Source organism: Dreissena polymorpha, chromosome 1, assembly GCF_020536995.1.
Source record: "Dreissena polymorpha isolate Duluth1 chromosome 1, UMN_Dpol_1.0, whole genome shotgun sequence".
Taxonomy (NCBI): Eukaryota; Metazoa; Mollusca; class Bivalvia; order Myida; family Dreissenidae; genus Dreissena; species Dreissena polymorpha.
Window position 1 is genome coordinate 198,786,295 of NC_068355.1, and position 21,127 is coordinate 198,807,421.

At 36.0% G+C, this 21,127-nt stretch overlaps 3 protein-coding genes across 52 annotated transcripts in view; 1 reads left to right on the forward strand and 2 right to left on the reverse strand.

Moving 5' to 3' along the window:
- Window positions 1-20,321, forward strand: part of LOC127864543 (uncharacterized) — a 37,679-nt gene extending 17,358 nt beyond the window's left edge. The window contains exons 6-11 of one of the 50 annotated variants that reach the window (XM_052404266.1): window positions 2,820-2,920; window positions 4,934-5,330; window positions 5,451-5,510; window positions 5,541-5,570; window positions 5,631-5,773; window positions 6,579-7,597. In XM_052404266.1, the coding sequence (XP_052260226.1) occupies window positions 2,852-2,920; window positions 4,934-5,330; window positions 5,451-5,510; window positions 5,541-5,570; window positions 5,631-5,773; window positions 6,579-6,722 (843 nt within the window). In that variant the 5' untranslated portion in view covers window positions 2,820-2,851 and the 3' untranslated portion in view covers window positions 6,723-7,597. Of the gene's footprint in view, window positions 1-2,819; window positions 2,921-4,140; window positions 4,161-4,933; window positions 5,774-6,578; window positions 7,598-18,887 lie in introns of those variants that run through there. The other 49 variants (XM_052404244.1, XM_052404243.1, XM_052404268.1 and 46 more) reach the window with 49 other exon arrangements.
- LOC127865763 (uncharacterized) lies at window positions 11,919-13,421 on the reverse strand. The gene has a single exon (XM_052405715.1). It carries the CDS (start codon window positions 13,419-13,421, stop codon window positions 11,919-11,921), a length of 1,503 nt encoding a protein of 500 aa, XP_052261675.1.
- On the reverse strand, window positions 14,768-20,887 carry LOC127865770 (uncharacterized). Its single transcript, XM_052405726.1, has 6 exons — window positions 20,639-20,887; window positions 18,919-19,116; window positions 18,274-18,429; window positions 17,793-17,870; window positions 15,339-15,440; window positions 14,768-14,871 (listed from the first exon to the last, which is right to left on the reverse strand). The coding sequence occupies exons 1-6, from the start codon at window positions 20,826-20,828 to the stop codon at window positions 14,768-14,770; spliced, it is 828 nt and encodes a 275-aa protein (XP_052261686.1). The 5' UTR covers window positions 20,829-20,887.
- Window positions 20,888-21,127: the final 240 nt, after the last annotated feature.

Sequence of the window (21,127 nt, forward strand, 5' to 3'; positions counted from 1 at the left end):
CTTACATATCTTGTGCATATATATGCCAATAATTAAGCGAGACCACGTTTGTTTAACTGGCACCTGTCATTTAACATGAAAATATACACAAATTAACAGTGCTGCATGTGCTTACAATAGACATAACAAATTAGTGAACCCAGCCATGGGCCATAACTTGTTGCATTTTTAGCCGGATTTTTTTCGAAAAAATCTCGGCTTATAGATTGATGTTGTCGGGCGGGCGGGGGGGCGGGCGGGCGGGCGGGGTGGCGGCGTGCTCGAAAATGTTAAAGTTCTTATTTCATGGTATAACTTTGGTATGCTTGGACCTAGAGTCTTCAAACTTGACATGAAGGTTGGCCAGGATTAACAGATGACCACTGGTCATTTCAAGGTCATTCATTTGAAGGTCAAGGTCACTGTGACCTTCAATATAAAAAATGTTAAAGTTGTTATAACTTTGGTATGCTTGGACCTAGAGTCTTGAAACTTGACATGAAGGTTGGCCATAACTAGTTAGTAACCACTGGTCATTTCAAGGACATTCATTTGAAGGTCAAGGTCACTGTGACCTTGAATGTAAAAATGTTAAAGTTCTTATTTCATGGTATAACTTTGGTATGCTTGGACCTAGAGTCTTCAAACTTGACATGAAGGTTGGCCAGGATTAACAGATGACCACTGGTCATTTCAAGGTCATTCATTTGAAGGTGAAGGTCACTGTGACCTTCAATATAAAAATGTTAAAGTTGTTATAACTTTGGTATGCTTGGACCTAGAGTCTTGAAACTTGACATGAAGGTTGGCCAGAACTAGTAAGTAACCACTGGACATTTCAAGGTCATTCATTTGAAGGTCAAGGTCACTGTGACCTTGAATGTTAAAATGTTAAAGTTCTTATTTCATGTTATAACTTTGGTATGCTTGTACCTAGAGTCTTCAAACTTGAAATAAAGATTGGCCAGTACTAGAAGATGACCACTGGTCATTTCAATGTCATTCATTTGAAGGTCAAGGTCACTGTGACCTTAAATGTTAAAATGTTAAAATTGTTATAACTTTGGTATGCTTGGACATAGAGTCTTCAAACTTGACATGAAGGTTTGCAAGCACACTTAGATGACCACTGGTCATTTCAAGGTCATTCATTCTAAGGTCAAGGTCACTGTGACCTTGAATGTAAAAATGTTAAAGTTCTTATAACTTTGGTAGGTAAAAATGTTAAAGTTCTTATTCCATGTTATAACTTTGGTATGCTTGTACCTAGAGTCTTCAAACTTGACATAAAGGTTGGCCAGTACTAGAAGATCACCACTGCTCATTTCAATGTCATTCATTTGAAGGTCAAGGTCACTGTGACCTTCAATGTTAAAATGTTAAAATTGTTATAACTTTGGTATGCTTGGACCTAGAATCTCAGACTATCATTCAAGCTTGGATCATATTTATGTGTCCAATCTATCTGCTAGAACTTGTGTGATAGAAACCTTTTGGAGTGATCATAAGGCTGTCTGGATTTCTGTGTAGGTATGTGAAAGCAAAACAATAAATAGTATTATTTCATCTAAGTTTATTTTCTTACATTTGATAATGAAATTGATGGAAACTTCAAACAATATGTTACTAATTTGCTAATAAAAAAATTGAGATCAAACTTTCCTAATTGTCAATTCAAGTTCATATATGTGACCTTAAATGTTATTGTTGTTCATGTATATGCATGCATTCAAAACATAACACAAGGTTTGCTCATGCCTTGAAAAGTACTTACATTTCATTTTGACCTTTGAACAATATTTCAGTAATTTAAGTATTGCATTGACAAAAACACGAAAGGTACTTTCCTGTCATTTAAATCAAAAATCCGGCTTCAATGCGGTCATCTCCGACCGCGGAACTCTTGTTTTCGTCTAATTTGACGACGACATATGATGCCCATTTATGCATTTCTTCATGAAGACAGATATTATGTATTCAGTTACACCGAACAAGGAATTACATGAAATACACCAATTATGCGACATGAAATACATCAATTATGCGACAATATGCTCCTGAGCCAACATGGCCGCATTTGTGAAAAAAGCCACAAATAATGTTCATACTTTTTATTTATAGTATATTTAATATATTTCAGCAGTTTTATCCGCAGCTATTAGCAATCTACTTACAATTATGAAATGTTTATACAAATGATGTAAAGAAAAATAAGTAAAATAAACAGTAGCCCATCGACCAATGACATCTGATCAATTATTAAATAAGCATACCATACTATATCGGTTAATATACCAAGAGAAACTGATATGTTACAAACAAAGTGGATAGTACCAGTGATTCAAAATTAGTCTGCTACTTGTTTAATGTCTTGAATCCTTGCAATTGCAATTTTTTTTAACATTAAATTTTATAGGTGAATAGTTAAACGTTAGTCCACTTATGAAAAAACTAACTCTGAGAGCCCTTTTTAAGATTAAATGTTTTAGGGAAAAAAAGTGATTGTTTCTGAGGAACTTACTACTAAAGTTTGAATTTGATATACTAGAAAATGTTTTCATGATTTAAAACGTTGATTGATATTTTCCTATGCTTTCAGGGTGTTTTCACTTTTCATTTCATACATGTTTTTGTTCAATTATTGTTATCATATTGTTAAATAAAGTCAATTTACCATAGATCTGTGTAATAAGATTTCAATTTTGTTCCAAATGTTTTTGCTAAATGTTCAGCTTTCATTGGACCATGTGACTAGTATTTCAAGAACAGAATAATTGATACATTTTTATTTTCATAGCAATCACCATTTGAAAGAGTCTTAGACTGATTTTTACTTTCAGTTTACCTCAATATGAGTACATAGGACTACATTATGGTTCAAAGGGACAAAAAAAGCCAGGAAAAGGTTGGCAGCAATTACAAGGGCTGCCACAAAAAGAAGGTACTGTGCAGATACAGGCATTTTGAAGAGTTTTGATTCTTAATTCATTCATTAAGGCCGTGCTCTTTGAAAAGAGGGCTAAATGCATGTGGATAAAATGTCATCCCAGAGTAGCTTGTGCAGTCCCCACAGGCTAATAAGGGACGAAACGTTTGGTCTAAACTGGATTTTTGCTAAAAAAAGACTTTCTTTAAAAGAAAATATTATAAAGCTGAAAGTGTCCTCCCTGATAAGCCTGTGTGGATTGCACAGGCTTATGTGGGATGACACTTTAGGCACATGAATTTAACCCCTTTTTCACAGAGCGTAGTCCATTTATTGTATTTTTGGCATTTCATTTCTTTGTAATAATGTCATTTTTTTCTTTTTTCAGGAATTAACCTCAATACTGAAAAATAATTAAACCATAATATTGTAAATATATAGAAATAACAAAATTAATTGTCACTGCTATTAGCTAATCACAATTCAAATGAATGATTTTATCATGGTGTAATAAAATATAATTAAAAAAATCTTTACAATATTATGTAGAATATTTTTTAATGTATTTACCACATGTAATAGAAATTAAAGAATAACAATTATTCATTGCAATTATATAATCTGTACATGCAAACATGTGGTTTATGTAACAATAAGACCAAGCCAGTGATTTTGTTTTGCTTTATATTTTACAGCCTATAGACCATACAATTGGCAAAACTAAACGTTATTAATATGATTATAAATAACAGTATACCAATTTTGTGTAAGTGCATTTTTAACTGCATTCTAAAATTTATATTATAAAGTGCCAGGGAATTAAATAGCCGTATAATAAACCCAATAAGCCAAAAATTACGTTTATTGGAAAAGTTTGACATATATTGGTCAGATTTTTTGGGAAAAAATGTTACTTTTTGCCATTGAGAAACAGCCTGTTTTTACTGTTTGCAATTGGGAAATAGCCTGTAAGGGACTGTACTTTTGGGCAAAAAAATCACTGCAAGCAGGCAGTAAATAATTAGTTAAGCCTAAATTCATTTAACATCGTCTCGCAATCAGCTTGGATATTTTTAACCTTTAGCGATCAATCACTTTGATAATTACAATGCACTGTCAGAATATACCATAATAAGATCTGACCAAATAGCTTGCAACTCCAGTGAAACACAGAATGAGCAAGAATTTTAATTCACTGGCTTAGGGAATCTCTAATGAATGCCATTCATTTTCAGATTGATATTGGATGAAAATAGTAATTCACATTAATGTTAATCTCATTATTGTTTATTGTTTTGTTTAAACAATTCTAGTTGGGGAATTGTTTTGCATGCATTTATGTTTTTGATAGTTTATTTTTTTTTTGTCATTTTGAATTGCTGAATTGTAGATAAAAGTATTGTTCTATTATCCCTGTGTCTTTGCATCATTTACACTGTTTACCAGTAAATTTATTAATTACAAAATATTAATTAATTTTATACTCCCCAAAACATCCTTAAGATTTCACTTATGGGTATTTTTTTGGCATTGCCTGTAATTTTTGTGGTTATTATTGTCACAGGTTTGGTTATTATTGTAACACTTTTGGTTAAAGTATTGTCACACTTTTGGTAAGTATTGTCACACTTTTGGTTAGTATTGTCCCACTTTTGGTTAGTATTGTTAATTTGTCACACTTTTGGTTAGTATTGTCACACTTTTGGTTAGTATGACAAATAAGATGCATAGCCATATAAATTACATATGTGTGTCCTTTTTATAAAAGAAAAAAGGTAACATCATGTACATGACCACACAAAAATTACCATTTGAATAAATATTGCCCATTATCACTGCATTTCCATTTTAAACAAATGGAAATGGATTTAGAAACTATTATTGACCACTTGGTAATGATGTCACTCAAATGTCCCACTGTTAGCCCTGCAGCCTTAATGCTGTGACTATCTGAAGTTTTACTTTGTTTCTGTTTATTATGTAATGTTAATTTTCGCCACTCACTAAACACTCATCACTGATCCACAGAGCGAAGTGAACCAGCCATCAGACAGCAGCGCAACCAACAATGCCAACACTACCAGCCTGCCTTTACGTGACACTGCGGCCCCCAGCCTGCCTTCACCTGACACTCAGGCCCCAAGCCTGCCTTCACCTGACACTCAGGACCCAAGCCTGCCTTCACCTGACACTCAGGCACCCAGCCTGCCTTCACCTGACACTCAGGCCCCAAGCCTGCCTTCACCTGACACTCAGGCACCCAGCCTGCCTTCACATGACACTCAGGCCCCAAGCCTGCCTTCACCTGACACTCAGGCCCTAAGCCTGCCTTCACCTGACACTCAGGTCCCAAGCCTGCCTTCACCTGACACTCAGGCCCCAAGCCTGCCTTCACCTGACACTCAGGCCCCAAGCCTGCCTTCACCTGACACTCAGGCACCCAGCCTGCCTTCACATGACACTCAGGCCCCAAGCCTGCCTTCACCTGACACTCAGGCCCTAAGCCTGCCTTCACCTGACACTCAGGTCCCAAGCCTGCCTTCACCTGACACTCAGGCCCCAAGCCTGCCTTCACCTGACACTCAGGCCCCCAGCCTGCCTTCACCTGACACTCAGGCCCCAAGCCTGCCTTCACCTGACACTCAGGCCCCCAGCCTGCCTTCACCTAATACTCAGGACCCCAGTCTGCCTTCACCTGACACTCAGGACCCATGCCTGCCTTCACCTAACACTCAGGACCCCAGCCTGCCTTCACCTGATGCTCAGGACCCCAGCCTGCCTTCACCTGATGCTCAGGACCCCAGCCTGCCTTCACCTGACACTCAGGCCCCAATAAGCACAGAGAACAACAACAACAACTCCAAACAGGTATACAAACACATGTATTTTGCTTACCTGAGCATAATGTTCTTATAGTAAGCCTTTTTCATGACCTTTTGTAGTCAACATTTCACCCTGTGAATATTAATTAGAGGCAAATGATGTCTTGCAAGATGTTTAATGTTGATTATTTATATATACGGTCCATTGGCTGCATGTATGTCATAAAATACTTGCCCATTTACATATTATAAAATGCAATTGATAGTTTGGTAATGTTTTCCGTGTAAAAACACATTTTCACAACTGCCTAAACTGTTGTTTACAGACCATAGCTTTGCATCATATCCAGTAATTTTGCTGAAAACGGGTCATAAAGCTATTGTCACCTCATTCCCAACAAAATTAATCCAAAATGGACTTAAATGTTTTTGAATAACTTTGCAGATTTGTGTTTTGTTTCTAACTTCTTTTTGTATTGTTGTTGTGTTCCCTTGAGTTGGAAATGGTATGCTGCTTATCTGGAGTGTCATTATCATCATCTCTATCATTCTGACTTTAAGAGCCTTGCAATCATATTTTGATGATGTTAACTACAGAGTGTCCCCAAAGTTTACTAACTGATTACTCATTTAATTGAATTTTCATCTACAGTCCACTTTCGTTATCTCGACATCGGATATCTCGATTACCAGTGAAGCATTATTTATGTTATTTATCTTCATTTCATTGTTAGGTTAGATCTTTGATCTCATTGATATGGTTATGTGCATGTCATATCAATAACCGAATGCTAGGAAGTGAATATTATTATATTTTATTTTATATCCTGCATGTTGAATGTCATATCCAGGTGCCCTCCCAGCACCCCTGCGCCCTGCATGTTGTCAACGAATGTGTGACCACCGACAGACTGGTACCACCGCTCCAAGGGGACAACAGACTGGTACCACCGCTCCAAGGGGACAGGAGAGCTTGGCTGCAGACCAGACATTGAAATGTAAATGTAACAACCAAACATCTGCAACCTATGTCCTACTTTTGAATTTGCAAAATATTCTCTGAAGCTAGAGAAAACGATTTTTAAGCATTTTTTAAATATAAATTTAAACATTCTATGAAATAAACAAATAAGTTTTCAGATTTTTTTTAGAAATATGTTATGTAATTTAACAGAGTTTTTGTTTGCCTTTATTTGTTACAGCCTGCGCCATTTGAGTTGGGAAAATAAGCTCGACAAACCGTGAAATTGGGAAAAAAGCGCGATAAACCATGAAATTGGGAAAAATTAAACATTATAAATGGACTAAATTAAAGTTATATTTTTGTAGAATGTTTAAAACATAAAGTTGAGAAGTTACAAATAAAAGCAAAGACAACAGGGATGTAAAAGGTTTATGAACAAAACTGTTTTGCAATTCATATACAACATTTTGTATGTCTCATTTGGTGTGTTGACAAACAATGCAACTTTTAAAGCTAGTTTTATTTGATAACAAAACTGCAAATTTTTTAATTTAATAAACATGTTTTATTGTTGCATTGCCTGGATATTTTGTAAGGTTTGTAGATGAAACAATTGTGCCTAATATGACAAATTATGGGCAGATAGTACGGTTAAATAGTGCAGTTCTTGCCAGACATGTTTTAATGATTAACTAATTGGAAGGTTATTAATATACCAGTAAGTTAAAGGTCTAGTTTCAGGAATATCAGGCACTTCCATGGGGTATTTTGCTCAGTTTATATACCTGCTTACACTTTTAAATGTATACATGGATAGTAAATAAGAATGTAAAAGTATATATATCTTTAAGTGCAATAAATATTTATTGACCTGTTGTTTTAAACAGGTCAATTGACACAAATACGCATATGTGTTATGTTTGTAATTATTATCAATTGTAAATTAAACAAACTCCGGATTATTATTCCCCAATTCGAAGAAGAGGGGGTATTTTGTTTTGCTGGATGTCTGTCGGTCAACCATTTCGTTTCTGATCAAAAACTTGTGAACGGAGGGACCGATTGGTTTGATACTTCCCATGTGCATTGGCCTCAGACAGTACCGGTAGATGACCCTTAATGAAAGTTGGGTCACTAGGTCAAGGTCACTGTCACACTAAGTGTGAAAATCGTTTGTGATCAACTCGTGAACAAATTTACCAATGAGCTGGATACTTCACATGTGAATCGGCCTTAGACAGTAGATGACCCCTATTGAAATTGAGGTGAAAGGTCAAGGTCACTGTCACAATAAGTGTGAAAATCATTTCCGATCAATAACTCGTCAACAAATTGACCTATCAGCTTGATACTTCCCATGTGCATTTTCCGTGGGCAGTAGATGGCCCCTATTGAAATTGAGGTCACTAGGTCAAAGGTTAATGTCACTGTCACAGTAAGTGTGAAAATCGTTTCTGATCAACACGTCAAGGAATTGACTGATTAGCTTGATTCTTCACATGTGCATTTGCCTTGGACAGTAGGTGACCCCTATTAAAATTTAGGTCACTAGTTCAAAGCCTGTTGGGGGCATATGTCTCCGACCGCGGAACTCTTGTTACAATATTGAAATGATGAGTTGTCATCACAGTTAGTTGGGTTGTTCTGCCGCATTGGGATATGTTGTTTGTAACATTTAAAGTATATGTAATTAAGGTTTAAGGCATATTCTAGCAACAATGTTCATTTTGACAAAAGTGAGACAAACGGAATGCGCTGTATTGTGATAATTATGTAAAGAATGTGATATAACTGGTGTAAATAATAAAGAAGTCGTAAACGTTTGTGAAAAAGTATTATAATGAAACATAACCCACTTTAAACTCATGTGTTCGATGAAATCTATCTACCATGCCCTGGCATTGGTGTCCCTTCTGGTTTTAAGTTTTTTGGTAATATTGTTCTTTGTAATGGATTCAGGGATTTTATTTCAAATCTAGACATGGATTCTTAATGTTGAAATGGCCTGATAGGCTGTGCTTGGTAACTGTAGTAAAATTGGTGTCACTCTGCAAATATATGAAATTATGTTTATATTGCAAACTTTTTAATAAAATATTGTTCTGATTTTATGCCCGTGCAGAAAAAGTTAAGCGTCGTGACGAGGGAAAGGAGCGGAAAAGCGCGCTCGAGAAACCAAAATAAAACTAGGCAAACCTTCATGAACATTGTCAATTGTAGTCAACAATACTTGGTTAAGCTAGATGGATGCGATACAATCTTTTATTTTGAGGCTTTACTGGAAACTTTGGCGAAAATTGCAAACAGCTAATTGTTGACTTAACCCATTTATGCCTAGCGTCTAGAAAAAAAGGCCGTGGCAAACATTGTAAACCCAGATGAGACGCCGCATGATGCGGCGTCTTATATGGGTCTGCGCTGTTTGCTTAAAGGAATTTCTGCAAGAAATATTCTAAATATAGAAATTAATATACTAGACATCCCTAATTTTAGAAATAAATTGATCCAATTTTGCAGGATGGGGCAGACCACGAGGCATAAATGGATTAAACGAAAAACTAAGTCGCCAAAAGTGAATCGCTAGAGCATACCGACTCGGGCCAATAAACCCGAACAAAGTAAACCAAGTTAAACATGTTATTGTTAGGTTTCAGGAATACGGTAATATTGAACTATGAGGAACATGCATCCATTGCGCAGGACTACCTTTCGGTTTATTATGACTTTCCACGCAAATTTCAAGAGGCTCGTCGGCGATTATGCCAAAAATTTACTCTGGTTGCCAATCATTAAGTTACTATTCAGAAGTAACACCGATTTAACACTATGTATCACAAAACGCATTCGTTTGTTGGGATGGAACGGCCATACAGAACTTGTGCAAAGTTTGACAAAATAATAATTTTCAAAGAAAATTATAATAGAATAACAAAAAGAATTTTTTTCCAAAGAAAATTGTTATAGAATAACAAATAGCATACGCATTATGTATAAATCCACATATTAACACTAAAATCTCATAAACGCTTTTCCGATTTCTCTCCTTGTCTTTTTTTGCAATTTACGCTCCCTCGACCTACCAATACTCACAATAATACCATGCTATTTTCGAAAAACCATACAAATCTAATTAGGAAGCATTAACAACTGAAATTGACCTACTTATAACCGGGAAATCAACGCTAAATCTATTTTTTTTTTTTTTTTATACAGCGTTTTCAAGGTATAAGTGCCATATTTAATTAAGTTTTAAATGTATAATGCTTGCTTGGTAACTTTGCAGAGTTTGGAATCAATCACGATCGTCGACTATTTCTTGCAAAGTATTTTAACCTGTATTGCTATACGATGAGCTATAATGCGAACAAGGGGCCGTCCATAAAGTATGTCACGCTTTTTTACCATTTTAACCCCTCCCCCCTGTCACAAAATCTTTGACCCCCCCCAAAGTACGTCACAAACTCGCACTTATTTTGACATAGAACTAATTCAAATGTTTCACGAATTATTTGAACATTAATTTTAAATTTTACTAAAGAAATTATAAATAAATTAGAAATATTTTTTAAAAATAAATGTGTGGCATCACACTGGCCTGACCCCTCCGCCATGTCACAAACTGTCACACTTTCTAACACCCCCTCCCCCGACCTGGAGCGTGACATACTTTATGGACGGCCCCCAAGTATTGAATGCTCACATCAGTCATTTGAGCTTTACACAGGTAATATGTGTCCACTTTTTGATCATTTAAAGCAAGTTATTTGAAAAATGGTCAGGGCCTAAAGTAGTTTCAGTTAGGACCCAATCGGACTTACGCACACACGGGCGCACGTACGTTGATAATCCAAACCGCCATCATGACAGATACATCGAGATGTCAAAAACTCAACATACTCAATAACTCAATAATATCACATGCAAAAAATATAAGTTTTATTAAAAGAATGAATATATCATAATAATAAAGCATTTACATACAGTGTCATTTAGTGTTACAAAATACATAGGATAAATTTACGTTTGTCATTGTTCTTACTACTGTCACACACAATATATATATATATATATATATATATATATATATATATATATATATATATATATATATATATATATATATATATAAACAAAAACGCTGTATTATGTTTTGCTGAAGCTTTCGACCTCACGGTCTTCATCAGCGGCCATTATTTATTTTCAGATGTTTTGTTATAACATATGATAACAAAACATCTAAAAAATAAATAATGGCCGCTGATGAAGACCGTGAGGTCGAAAGCTTCGGCAAAACATAATACAGCGTTTTTGTTTAAATACAGCAAGGCTAATAGAGACTTTGTTATATATATATATATATATATATATATATATATATATATATATATATATATATATATATATATATATATATATATATATATATATAAACGCTTTTATTAAATTTGCCGTAGCTTTCGACCTCTCGGTCTTCTTCAGCGGCGTTTATTTGTGAATAAGCATATCATCTTTAGCGGAATTGACGTTATATTATCGCACGTTACATTGCGCGCCAATTTTAGTCTTTTGTGTTTAGTCCATATGGTTTAAACGTCCTCAGTTTGCGCTTCCAAAGTTGTTCGATGGTCTTCCGGTACTCGTCGGTTCCATTTAATTTTTCGAGTCCCATGACCCGGAAGTCTGCGACGCTGTGGCCGTTTGTGTAAAAGTGCTCGGCTACCGGGTCGTTGTGTCGAGTCCGTATCCGGGACAGGTTAAGAAGATGTCGCTGGTACAGGGTATCTCCCGTTTCTCCTACGTATATGAAGGTCTTACACCGTTCGCAGTGTACAGCGTAGACTACATTGGTGGATTTGCAGGTGACCTCGTTCCGCACATTGTAGCTTTTGCCGGTGGTGTCGCTGAACTTTTCAGCCTCCATCATGTATGGGCAGATTGCGCACCTCTGTGCCCCACAAGGTCCGCTCCTGTTAAGAACTCGGAAAAACATCCGGTTGTGCTTTTTATGATCCAATATGTCTTGAAGGTTGCAGTCTTTTCTGAATGCTGCTAACGGGGGTTCTGGAAATACGTTTTTCATATGATCTGAAATGTGGAGTGTTGGCAGGTGTTTCCGTAGGATATGGCCGACATTGGTAGCGCTCTGGAGAAAGTGATAACGAGCGGAACCCTGGAAGTACTTTTTGAAGGCACTTTCGTATGCAGCAGATTTTCTCGCTTCTTGCTATCAACTTTCTTCAGCTCTGTCTCGACGAATCGGCCATTGTATCCTCGCTTCTGTAGTTGCTCTTTTATCTCTGTGTTTTTTGTAGTCCGTCTCTTCCGAACATATTCTTTTCAGCCTCACACCTAAGCCGTTCGGAATGGCCTTCTTCGTAGACTCGGTATGCGACGAGTCCATGTGCAGGTAGAGGTGCCGATCTGTTGGTTTGGTATATAGGTCTGAAACCAGCCTTCCTTTTCGAATAGACGTCATGGTGTCTAGGAATTCGAGCTGCTCTGTGGAGTAGCGGAGCTCTAGCTGTATGCGTGGATGGATTTCATTTGCAACCGCATGGAATGTCTTTAGAGCCTCCAAACCATGTGTCCACAAGCCCCAAACATCATCAACAAACCGGAAGTAGGCTATTGGATGTTTATTTGATTTTGAAAATAACTCCCTCTCCCAGGCTCCCATGTAGGTCGATGCGTAATTCATTCCTAAGTGCGATCCTATAGCAGTTCCTTCATTTTGCATGTAGTGGTCTCCATTGAATGAAATGGTGTTGTTATTTAGAACAGTGTCCATCATTGTGATCATGTCGTTGGTTGGTACTTCCGGTTGCATTCGCCGATTGAGAGCTTCAATTACTGCAGCACGGGCTTCTTCTCTTGGTACGCTGGGGTAAAGAGCCTTTTCATCCAAACAAAATATGATGGTACCGTCTGGTAACGGCTGCTGTGTTATTTTGTTTAGTAAGTCGAATGTGTCTCTCAAATACGACGGAAGTGACGTCACATGATTGCGCAATTCATTCTCCACTATTTCCGCCATCTCTGTTGGGTGATTGCGGTCGTTTACAATAGTGCGGAGAGGCATCCCAGGTTTATGAAGCTTCGGGTTGCCCTGAAGCTTACCGGAAGTTCCACCGCCGCTGGTGAGATACCGTTTAAGGTCACTGTCGATCGACCCCTTCTTGTATAGGGTATCGGCCACTTTCTTCACTTTGTTTTCCACAATCCTTGTTTTATCATCCGTCACCGCGACGTATGTCTCACTGTCCGACATTTCACACTTCATCTTCTTGACATAGTCTTCCCTGTCCATTATCACTATCCCCGACCCCTTGTCGGCAGGGCGAATTACTATGTCATCGTCGTGGAGTAATTCTTTGATTGCCTGTTCTTCCGATTTGCTTAGATTATATTTAAATTTTCGTTTTAATCCGCAAATGATGTCGTCTTTGACCGCTTGTATATATGTGTCCTGCCATTTGTCGCGGCCAGCCTTTGGAGTCCACGTCGAGGTCTTCTTTTTGTATTGATGCTCATCTTCCCTGGTTCTATGTTCAGCGTCTTCTGAATAGAAATATTCTTTTAAGCGCATACGGCGTTCCCACGCTGACAAGTCTGTAAGTAATTTTCCTTTGTCTATTGTTTTTCTAGTCGGTATGAACTTCAGTCCCTTCGACAGCAGGGATATCTGAGCATCAGTTAACGTCTTCTTTGACAGGTTGGTAACAACACTCATTTTGTTATATATATATATATATATATATATATATATATATATATATATATATATATATATATATATACCAATACATAGTGCCAGTTACGCGGTCTCTGTAGTTTTCAGACTGTACTTACGAGGTCAATATAAAAAACGGGGTCTATATACAACCCCGCAATCTAGGCTCCTTTAATTACTATGAGGGGGGTGTAGGGGAGGTAATGCAATCAAATCTCACAATAAGGTCTTAAATCGAAAACCACAATCAGGTCTGAAATTGAAATTGTATATACCTCGCAAATAAGTTCGCTATATATTTCCTTGTATAAGACGTTAAATAAATGACGTATTTATATACAATAATAATAGTAGGTACCCCTATATACCTTAATTCGTGTTTATATCGGATAAAAAAGGGTATGGAGATACATGTATTTAAAGTGGGAACCCCATAACCTATTTCTAAATCAGAGACCCCGTAACTGGCCATATGTGTGAATATATATATATATATATATATATATATATATATATATATATATATATATAGCAACATTAATTGCGAGGTATACACAATTTCAATTTCAGACGTGATTGTGGTTTTCGATAAAAAGACCTTATTGTGACATTTGATTGCATCACCTCCCCTACACCCCCCTCATAGTAATTATAGGTGCCTAGAACGCGTAGTTGTATACAGACCCCGTTTTTAATATTGACCCCTTTAGTATAGTCTGAAAACTACCAAGACCGCGTTACTGGCATTATGTATTAGGATATATATATATATATATATATATATATATATATATATATATATATATATATATATATATATATATATATATATATATATATTTTATTTTTTATTTTTTTTATTTATTTTTTTCTAACCTTAATGGTAAATATTTCGAATAAATATATTCGTTAAACAAACAATCATGTATGACAAACAAAGTTCTTAACAAAATCTTTGAGATGACGGCTACAGTAATATACATTCCACGAAGGCATAAACACTGAGAGAACGTCTGTTTTGCGTGTTTCAGTACCTTGTTCGTTTAGTCGGTTACGGTGAGATTGCTTATTATCATGAACGGTACATATACCAGCGTGTTACTTTCCAACGATTACAAGCACTCTCAATTTTAGCAAATTGCGTTTCGTCTTTTTATTAACGTGTTTTATTTAGAATTGCAAATTTTTATGACTGAGAAGTTGGATCAGATTATCACTCAGACGTTGTTTCTGTTTATCACTTAAACGTTGTATTTGTTACTCACATAATTTGTGTCGGTTTATCACTTAATATATATATATCCCTTCGAAGTTGTTGCTATTTGTCACTTAGAAATTATATCTGTTCATGAACGTGTCTTTGGCTGGCTCCATTTTCTCAGTTTTGACAGGCAGGTTGTACAGAGGAAATGGCTGCAAACTGACCTCACTTTGTCGTATCCTGCGTACACTAAAATAAAAAAAAATGTGCTTGCTTAAATAATGTCATTAACATATCAGTAAACTAATCAAATCGGAAAGATAAAACAATTGATATGTGATGCATAAATACATTTTAACAAAACATGAATGGATACCTTCGTAAGTAATTTAATGTCTTGTCAAACACTTTGTACACTTACTAAGCAGTTTCAGTCTTTGAGTTTCTTAGTTTTGTCGTATTTAATTATAAAAATTGATCACTCGACGTAAACTCGACCTCGTTCGAATACTAGGAATTCTGCTTACTCGATTATAGTTATTGACTTTTTATTGCTCATGTCAATACAGTCGAGTCATTAAAATACTTATTTGCTTGTTTTAATGTAATGCATACAATATATTTTCAATATTTTCAATCTATGACAATGGTTTTGAAAATTGTCTTTATGTCAAACTGTAAACAAGTCCCTTTATACATCAGGTTTTAAGACTTACTTATTTTGGCTCTTGTATTATACACCAGCAAACCGGTGACCAATACAGCCGCAAACACAACCGCGGCCACGATTCCCACAATTACAGCAACACTGGCTTTACCTGAAAGTAAGAGAAATTATGTACGCTCATTACGTAGTGTATATTGATGCATGTATATGATATTTTAGTTGTTCTCGTGCGTACACCACTATAGACAATGAAAAATGAATTACATTGGTGTTTGCATTTTTTCGTGGGTGTTCGAGTGGCCTACGTTCATGTCCTGTGACTGTAATATTAAATGCATTCATTCCTATATACATTCAACAACTGTGGTGCCTTCAGAGCTTTGATTAAACGTTGCTAACGGTGTCATACGCCATAAGGCTAATGTGTTCAAGCTGAAAAGCTTTCGTAAAAACCTTTAGAATTTTTTTTATTTCTTGTATTTAATCATTCCTTGAGGCTGAGATGAACTATAAATAAAACTAATTTGGCATAGACGTGTATAAACACCAGGCGGGTGTGAAACGCAATTTAAGGCGCCAAACATTTTTTTAGGAAAGTGTACACCAAGGCCACAACAAATTGATTAAATGTTCAATAGATTTCCCGCACCTAAAATTCGTAGAACGAAATAAAAAATATTTTAATTTTTATTTTGCGCCCGCAGCAACAATTTGTGCTGCGCACATATTCGTCAAATGATTTAGTTTAATTTAGCCTACGTACTTTACGCTATAGATTGTTATAACGCTTTCCGATATTGATTGGTTTATGGTAAAAGAATGGCGGCGTCCGTCTGCCTCGTTGTGTCCGCGAAAGATGTTAATGGAAACGTAATTTTTCCGCCAGTTGCAATCAATCATTGCATAACTGATGATTTCGGTGCTTTGTTCCTCGCAGCAGCATCTGCATCGGGATGCATCCACTGTGGAACTCCTGGCAGTTTGTTAGATGACAACGATGCATATGTTGCAAATTTGTATTTAAAATATTCCATAGACCAATTTGTGTGTCTTGTCGACATTCTGGAAAAGAGGCAAAAACTTGGGGCGCGAAGAAGTTTGTTAAAAAGCAAAAAAGTCAAGTGAACTCATTCAGGCCTTCAACCATTCCTACTTGGTTTTGGTTTGAAAATGACACCAAAGCAAAATTATTTTCATATGATGTATTAGTGTTGACATGTTGTGATTGAAAATGAAAAATCATGGATTGGATTAAACAGCAAATACTTTAACTTTAAAAATATAAGTGTTCAGTCTTACCAGTTTTACTTCTTTTCTACAGATTGTATGTGTTTTGCCTTAAGATTTAAGCTGATTCTAGTCATTCGTGATTTCATGTTTCTAGGAAAAGTATGTTTTTTTATCCCCCGCCATGAAAATGCTTTGGTAGATTTCATTGAAACTTGGTATGAGTATATATAAATATATGGATAAGAGGATGATGCACGCCAAATAGCATTGTACACCATCTGTTAATGACGGAGTTATGGCCCTTTGTATCCTGAAATAATGCTTTTTTTGTGCCCGGAGCCATATCTTGGAAGTGCTTTGGCGGATTTCATTGAAACCTGGTATGAGTATATATTTGGATAAGAGGATGATGCGCGCAAAATGGCATTGTACACCATTGGATAATAACGGAGTTATGGCCCTTTGTATCTTGAAAAAATGCTTTTGTGTGTGTCCGGAGCCATATCTTGGAAGTGCTTTGACGGATTTCATTGAAACTTGGTATGAGTATATATATATGGATAAGAGGATGATGCACGTTGGCGTTGTCTATCCGTCCAGAAAACTTTTGTGTCCAGAAGTATATATGAGGGGGATATCAATTCATCAAATTTGCTTGTTAAAATTCATTTTATTCAAAAATTATTGTTGCACTGCTATTGTTATAAATATATATATATAATAGTACTAGTCATTATACTAGAATGTATACTAGTCTATTTTGCACTCAAATTAGACCAATACATGTGCTTTGTTAAAATACAGTATCATTTAATATAAACAATATTTTTTATTTTTCGCTTTTCGCTCGCCTGCGATTTAAAAAAATGGAATAAAAGTAAATTTATTTTTATTTCGCTCGCTCGCTCAATTTCTGGTTGGCTAAAATCCGTAGAACACATCATCAATTTGTTGTGGCCTAAGGTAATACAAAATAGTCAAACCAACCAGGGATTTAATTTATTATTAAAGTATGCAATCATTTACATCTTTCTTCCATTTCCTGTTTTTCGGCTAATACAGTTCTAATTATATATTCACTTAGAATTGTTTTGTTCTCGTAAAACACCCAGTAAAATGGGTCAACCGCACACATTAACACGCAATTTCATTGTTATAAAACGCATAGTACATGTTTGCATGGGGTGTAAATACATAGTTTAGCATTATTCTTTCGTACAAACAAGTACAAACAGTCAAAATAAACTTAAGTAATGTGAACGTATGTCAATACCGTTGTCCTCAGTGTTTTGCTGCTTAGGTACCATGTTGGCAGGCGTACTGCCCGATGTATCAGAGCCAATATCCGTTACTGAAATTAATGTTATCAACCCCTTAATTAGACACTTTAGTGTATCAAAACGCGTACTCAGCACATATACAAAATAGAGGTTTTGTAAAGTTGAAACTCCGCTATTTAGAACGTATATAATAGCAATTATACATGCAATGGCGTTTAGTTTTCTTCAAAAGATCGTTTGATGCTTGTATAAACAAAGTTATAATATCGCATTGATTCTAATTCAACCTATTCAAACACGTTGGTATACTGGTTTGGTCTTTTATTTGATGATTTGAGCAGAATCGTTGAACAAAAATGAATCGCTGAGTTTTTAAGATAAAACAACAACACTGACATTATATATTTTATAATTATAATGTCATTTTACACTTAACATATATATTGTTGTTAATAATAAGTTTGCATTCCATACTTGAGCAATCGGTTGCATTATCCGAGCCAATGCCTTCAGTGGTGGTACCAGCAGGACACGGTGCACAACTCATTTGGCCTGGCTTTTCTTTAAAGGTCCCTATAGGACAGACCACGGCGTCCACACTGTTGGAGTATGAACCGGCAGGGACGGTCACTTTAAAACAAACCCTCAGTATGGTAAACATACATTATATTAATTATTATGCACAAACCCAGCTAAATGAACGTACATGTACAAGAGGTGTCGTCAAAGCTTAAAATGTGCGAGTTATATATGGAAGACATTTCATTAAAGCTAGAAATACTATTGCGATGTAAAGTGTCGTCTCGAGTTCCATTGTATACACAGCACCGGCTGATCTCGATTACACGGAATTAAGTTTTCACAAAAAAGACTATTTAAAGTTAATGTCCCTATCATTTATTGTCTTTGTCAAACAACATCAAAGTACATTAGAATGGTTTACACTGTTTCCCCTTGAAACATGAGCCTTGACACGAATTAGTTCAGCGATGCCCACACAAAAATAAACATCGATTTAATAAGCATGCTCACTTTTCGTGTTTCTGATTTATTTTATACGATTCAAACCATACTGTTGTTTTTTTCAGACGGAAATAAGGATCTTTGAATCATTCTTACCACACAAATATTCCAGAGGCACTTTTCCACTGGGACACTGTACAGATGGAGTTACAGCGACGCTTGTGCTGTTAGTAACGTAGGTGATGCCGCCAATTGTAAACGTGAACATCGATTCTGACTCGTTGAACACGGTTTGTGTGGTGTTTTCTAAGTAGGCAACGACAAAGAACAGACCTATACAATCTGAAGATGGCTCTGAAATTAAAAGCATATATTTACATTATACTGTAACGGCAGAGTGCGCGCAAAATTTTGTAATGCGATCAGTATTTAGGCCATAACACTGTAGTCGTCTTATCCAGGGATACTTCTAAGGCTTTAAAAATATTCAATATGATTGCCAAGATTGATTGACTTTGAGTGAAATCGCTGGCATCTGGACTTTGTTGCTCCATTTTTGCACTTTCGGTCACAGATTGTGTTCGAGGCATGTTTGGAACCAACAAGCGGATTAACGAAGCGCTTAGTTCATTCTTGTATACGAGCTGGGATTCCATACACACCTCCGTGCTTATAATAAATCGTTTCACGTTTGTAACGCTGTATAATTTTCATGTTTTCAAATCATCAAAAATGCATGTAATGGATATTTTAGAGCATGGTTAATGTGCAGCATAACTGTTTTCTCGCAAATATGCATTCAACGAAAATTTGCAAAACCGAATTTATTTTTTCCACTTTCGTCAATTTACCGAAACTTGAACAGTTCCCATCATAAAATCAAACACAGGTTTGAATGCAAAAGAAAACCTGTCGTGTATGCATTATACATACAGCTAATTCGGATTAGCCCACGTCCAGCCTATTTGCAGACTTTCAGATATGAGTGAATATAAATGTGTGACAAACCAAAATTAAATATATCATCACATCTCATACTTCTTAATTACGTATATTATACCTAACTTCAAAAGGAAACCATGTTGTGATTTGCCGATATTTACATATTGCGCGGTGCCAAACACATCGTGTGTGGTATACTTAATCAGGGTGCAGGATCCCGTGACTTTATGGGGTTCCCCCTTTTAACTTTAATGGGTGTAAACACGGCAGTTAGTGATGCTTTATTTCAAACAATTTTTTTGAACAATTTTTCTGAAGAATTTCAACTAGTGCATAAAAGATAGATTTCTATTCTGCTTATGTCAATGTGAAATACATCAGAATACATCCGAATTACTTTATTGTGTTCTTATTGAAAATTCGATTTTTAATACACGGTTATGCTTCAGTCAACGTGGAATTTTGTCACCGATTTCAGACGTATTCAAGGATTTATTTTTATACCTTAAGATATCGGTACAAACTGCAAGAAAAACTGTCTTGTATGCACTAAAGAATTTTGCAAATGTATTTCAATAACTTAAGATATTTGCTAAAATAAAGCTCTTAAGGTGTGATTACGTTTTGTCCAGCCAGTGTGTAAACCCTTGAAAACCCCGTTGATTCTGTACCCTGTTAACAAGATGCTCAACTATCGAATGACAGAAAAACTGACATGCATTATGATTAAATTGCGACAAAAGTAACTTTGATCACAAATAAACACTATTATAAGTGAATGCAGGAATGAATTGCCAATACTTTAGCAGAGCATGCCGATCACTGGTCATCAAAAGGAAATTACGAACTAAAATTAAGATTCCATTAAGGGCATACAATAACAATTAAAAATATATTATGTATAAATATTTACAAAATAAACCATAGTACTCACCCTTCCCATTGATCATTTCATCCAAATTGAGACCCGATCCATCAAATAGCAGGTTGGCCTGCAGTACTATCGTTATGCCAATCGTCTGTGTGGCTCTTCGCTTCCTTGACGACTGCTCGCAGGTGGCCTGTATTTTCTGTGTACAGCTACCGTTTATCACACATTGTGCGGACTGGAGCCGTTCGTCCATTGTCCCCTTAACTAACGCCAGGTTTGCGTTGGAACACGGGACATCCGTTGAAATCGCAAATCGTCAGACAGACAGACAGACAGACATTTTATTCAAGACTTGTACATAGTACATCGTCTAAACACATACATTTACAAATAACATGTCAACATGCTAAGACATTTTCTTTTCCGCATTTCCGATAAAAAAAAATTAAAAAATATATATAATTATAATAACAACAACAAATCAACAGGAAGGAAAAAGGTGTGAAGTAAACATACATGACAATGCCATCTCTGTAGTGAAGATGAGCTAGT

What these genes read in the sequence shown, in the direction of transcription:
- LOC127865770 (XM_052405726.1), bottom strand. Translation starts at nt 20,828, where the DNA reads ATGGACGAACGGCTCCAGTCCGCACAATGTGTGATAAACGGTAGCTGT. An exon ending in TGAAATGATCAATGGGAAGG is followed by an intron (nt 19,117 to 20,638) that starts GTGAGTACTATG and finishes TTTTAATTTCAG; the next exon opens with AGCCATCTTCAGATTGTATA. An exon ending in TAATGCAACCGATTGCTCAA is followed by an intron (nt 17,871 to 18,273) that starts GTATGGAATGCA and finishes CATTAATTTCAG; the next exon opens with TAACGGATATTGGCTCTGAT.
- LOC127865763 (XM_052405715.1), bottom strand. Translation starts at nt 13,421, where the DNA reads ATGAGTGTTGTTACCAACCTGTCAAAGAAGACGTTAACTGATGCTCAG.